The sequence below is a fragment of the Mobula hypostoma genome (genome assembly GCF_963921235.1).
Source record: "Mobula hypostoma chromosome 30 unlocalized genomic scaffold, sMobHyp1.1 SUPER_30_unloc_1, whole genome shotgun sequence".
Lineage (NCBI taxonomy): Eukaryota > Metazoa > Chordata > Chondrichthyes > Myliobatiformes > Myliobatidae > Mobula > Mobula hypostoma.
The window spans coordinates 159099-161568 of NW_026948158.1; the positions used below are offsets into that span (position 1 = coordinate 159099).

At 48.0% G+C, this 2470-nt stretch overlaps 1 protein-coding gene across 1 annotated transcript; it reads right to left on the reverse strand.

The window, feature by feature from the left end:
- Positions 1 to 1354: 1354 nt before the first annotated feature.
- Positions 1355 to 2179, reverse strand: LOC134341317 (probable G-protein coupled receptor 139). The gene has a single exon (XM_063039202.1). It carries the CDS (start codon positions 2177 to 2179, stop codon positions 1355 to 1357), a length of 825 nt encoding a protein of 274 aa, XP_062895272.1.
- Positions 2180 to 2470: the final 291 nt, after the last annotated feature.

Genomic DNA, 2470 nt, shown 5'->3' on the forward strand with positions numbered 1-2470 from the left:
TCCCCTTCTCCTTCTCCCTCTCTGTCTCTCCCTCTCTCCATCGCGATGTCTCATTACCTCTCTCCCACTCGCGGTGACTCCTTCTCACGCTCATCCTCGCTCACGCCCTGTCCCTCCTGCGCTCTCCCTTGCACCCTCTTACTCGCGATGTCTCATTCACTAACTATCCTTCGCGTCCTCAGACTTTGAGCTGTCTCCTTCTCCAGCTCACTCTTTCACAGTCTCATTCGCTCTCACTATCTCTCTCTCTCTCTCTCTCTCTCTTTCTCTCGCTCTTTCCTTCTCCCTCCCACTCCTCTCTCCGAACGCGATGTCTGCTTCTCTCGCCTTCCTGCTCTCTCTCCCTCGTGGTCACTCTCGCGCCCTCTCCCTCAGGCTCTCTACCTCGCGCGCTCTTCCCCGCGTCCCCTTTCTAGCCAGGTCTCATTCACTTTCTCTCCCTCCCACCGTCAAACTTGGCGCTGTCTCCTTCTCACGCTCACTCCTTCACGATGGCTCATTCGCTTCCACTATCTCTATCTTTTGCCCTCTCGTTCTCCCTTTTCTCTATCTTTCTCCCATTCTTTCTCCCCATTCTCTCTCTCTTTCTCTCTCTCTCTCGCTCTCTCTCTCTCTCGCTCTCTCTCTCTCTCGCTCTCTCTCTCTTTCTCTTTCTCTCTCTCTCTCTCTCTCTCTCTCTGTCCCTATGTTTCTCACAGAGCTACAAGTGAAAGTAATGGTAATTTGTCTTCAATTGTGAAGAAAAACTCTATTACATAAAGATAGTTCAAGGTGACAATAAGAAGGGAAACCTCCAGGTAGAAAAGGAGGAGAAAAGAGTTTGAAGGAAAAATCAGGTTGTGATGGAAGCAGGAGTGGCTGCTACAGACGATAATATTCTCCAAGATCAGGCAGTTTTGTCAGAACCGGAAAGCAGGGGAAACAAGTTCGCCTCGAGCTTCATTTCAACATGGCGGGACGTGAGGTGTAAAGGGGATTTCTCTGGGAATGTGAGGCCAGTGATGCCATCGGGATCAGCTTTAAACAACTGTCTCGTCACTCTAAGCTGCACACACAAAATAGAAACGAGTAAACAGTTGACAGGTTTCTGATGAAGGGTGTCAGCCCGAAACGTCGACAATTTACTCTTTTCCGTAGATGCTGCCAGACCTGCTGAGTTCCTCCAGCATTTTGTGTGAGACCCTTCATCAGGATATGATTTTCTGTTTGTTGTTTTGAATTGCGACCACCTGCAGATTTTCTCGTGTTTGTTTTGTAACTCTGTTCATCACATTGCTACCATTTACCCACAAGTGGGGAGATAGAATAGGGCGTATGAAGGCAGCTAAATTGTAATATTTTACAACATTTATTTCTAACGTTTCATGACTTTAAAAATCAGATTCCGTGGGTATTTCACAGCATTCTTTAGTTCCTCTCGGAATTTGGTCTGAGTCAGGACGTAAATGCACGTGTTGGTGCAGGAACTGAGAACTTGCAGCATTGTCGATGCTTGGTATGTGATGGAACGGGGATTCGTGACAGAAAGAACATAACTGTTTGCAATCCGTCTATAGATAGAGAATACCACCGTTGTTCCCCACAGCAATATGAAACTACCGGTGATGCTGAAGAGCAAAACGATGGATTTGCGTCGGTTCTCCATCTCCCGGTCCTTGTCATTCTCTCCACTCTTTTGTCCCCGGAGCCCCCTGCGGGCTCGACTGGCCGCTAGAATCCGCCTGACAGTCAGAATATTGAACAGCAACATCAGAATAAAAGGGACGCCAGGGTAGAAAATGCGGTGAAAAATCTCAAATGCCGCCCATGAGGGAGAGTTTGTGAAGCTCGGTGTTAAAACACAATACCAGGAAACACCATCAATTATTTTTCCAGCCCCGTACAGAAAGGCCCAGGGGACAGTCTCCAAACAGGCCAGCACACTCACTGTCCCGATAACCGCAGCCGCCGTTCTCTCGGTGCAATATTTTGTTTTCAGCTTCTCATAACAAATAGCCACAAATCGATCGACGGTGAAAGCGACAGTCATCCAGACTGAGGTCGCAGTGCTCGCAAACATCAACCAGGTGACGAGTCTGCACACAGCAGTGATGAACAGGAATGATCGGGGAAAATAAATCTCAGCAGTCCACTTCAGCAGCGGATTCGAAATAACGACCAGGAGATCAGCCGCTGCCATTCCCACAAGGTAGAGAGTGATACATTTGGAGAGACCGCACTTTCCTCGGGACAGGATCACAATCGCCACCAAGTTCGCTGGAAGAGAGACAGGGAACAGCAGTTTGAGTAATTCCAAACAGAATCCAATTCTGCAGTTGGAGCGGATCCTGTAATATTTCCACTTAATTGTTGAATTTAGCGGTGGGAGGGCCGAGAGAGGCTACAAGTTGAGAAAATATTGATTGGAAGCCAGTGCAGCAGGTTCAGGGGATCCTGTAATATTTTCACTTTATTTTTGAATTTAGCGGTG

Coding starts and splice junctions, on each gene's coding strand:
- LOC134341317 (XM_063039202.1), bottom strand. CDS start 2,179: ATGGCAGCGGCTGATCTCCTGGTCGTTATTTCGAATCCGCTGCTGAAG.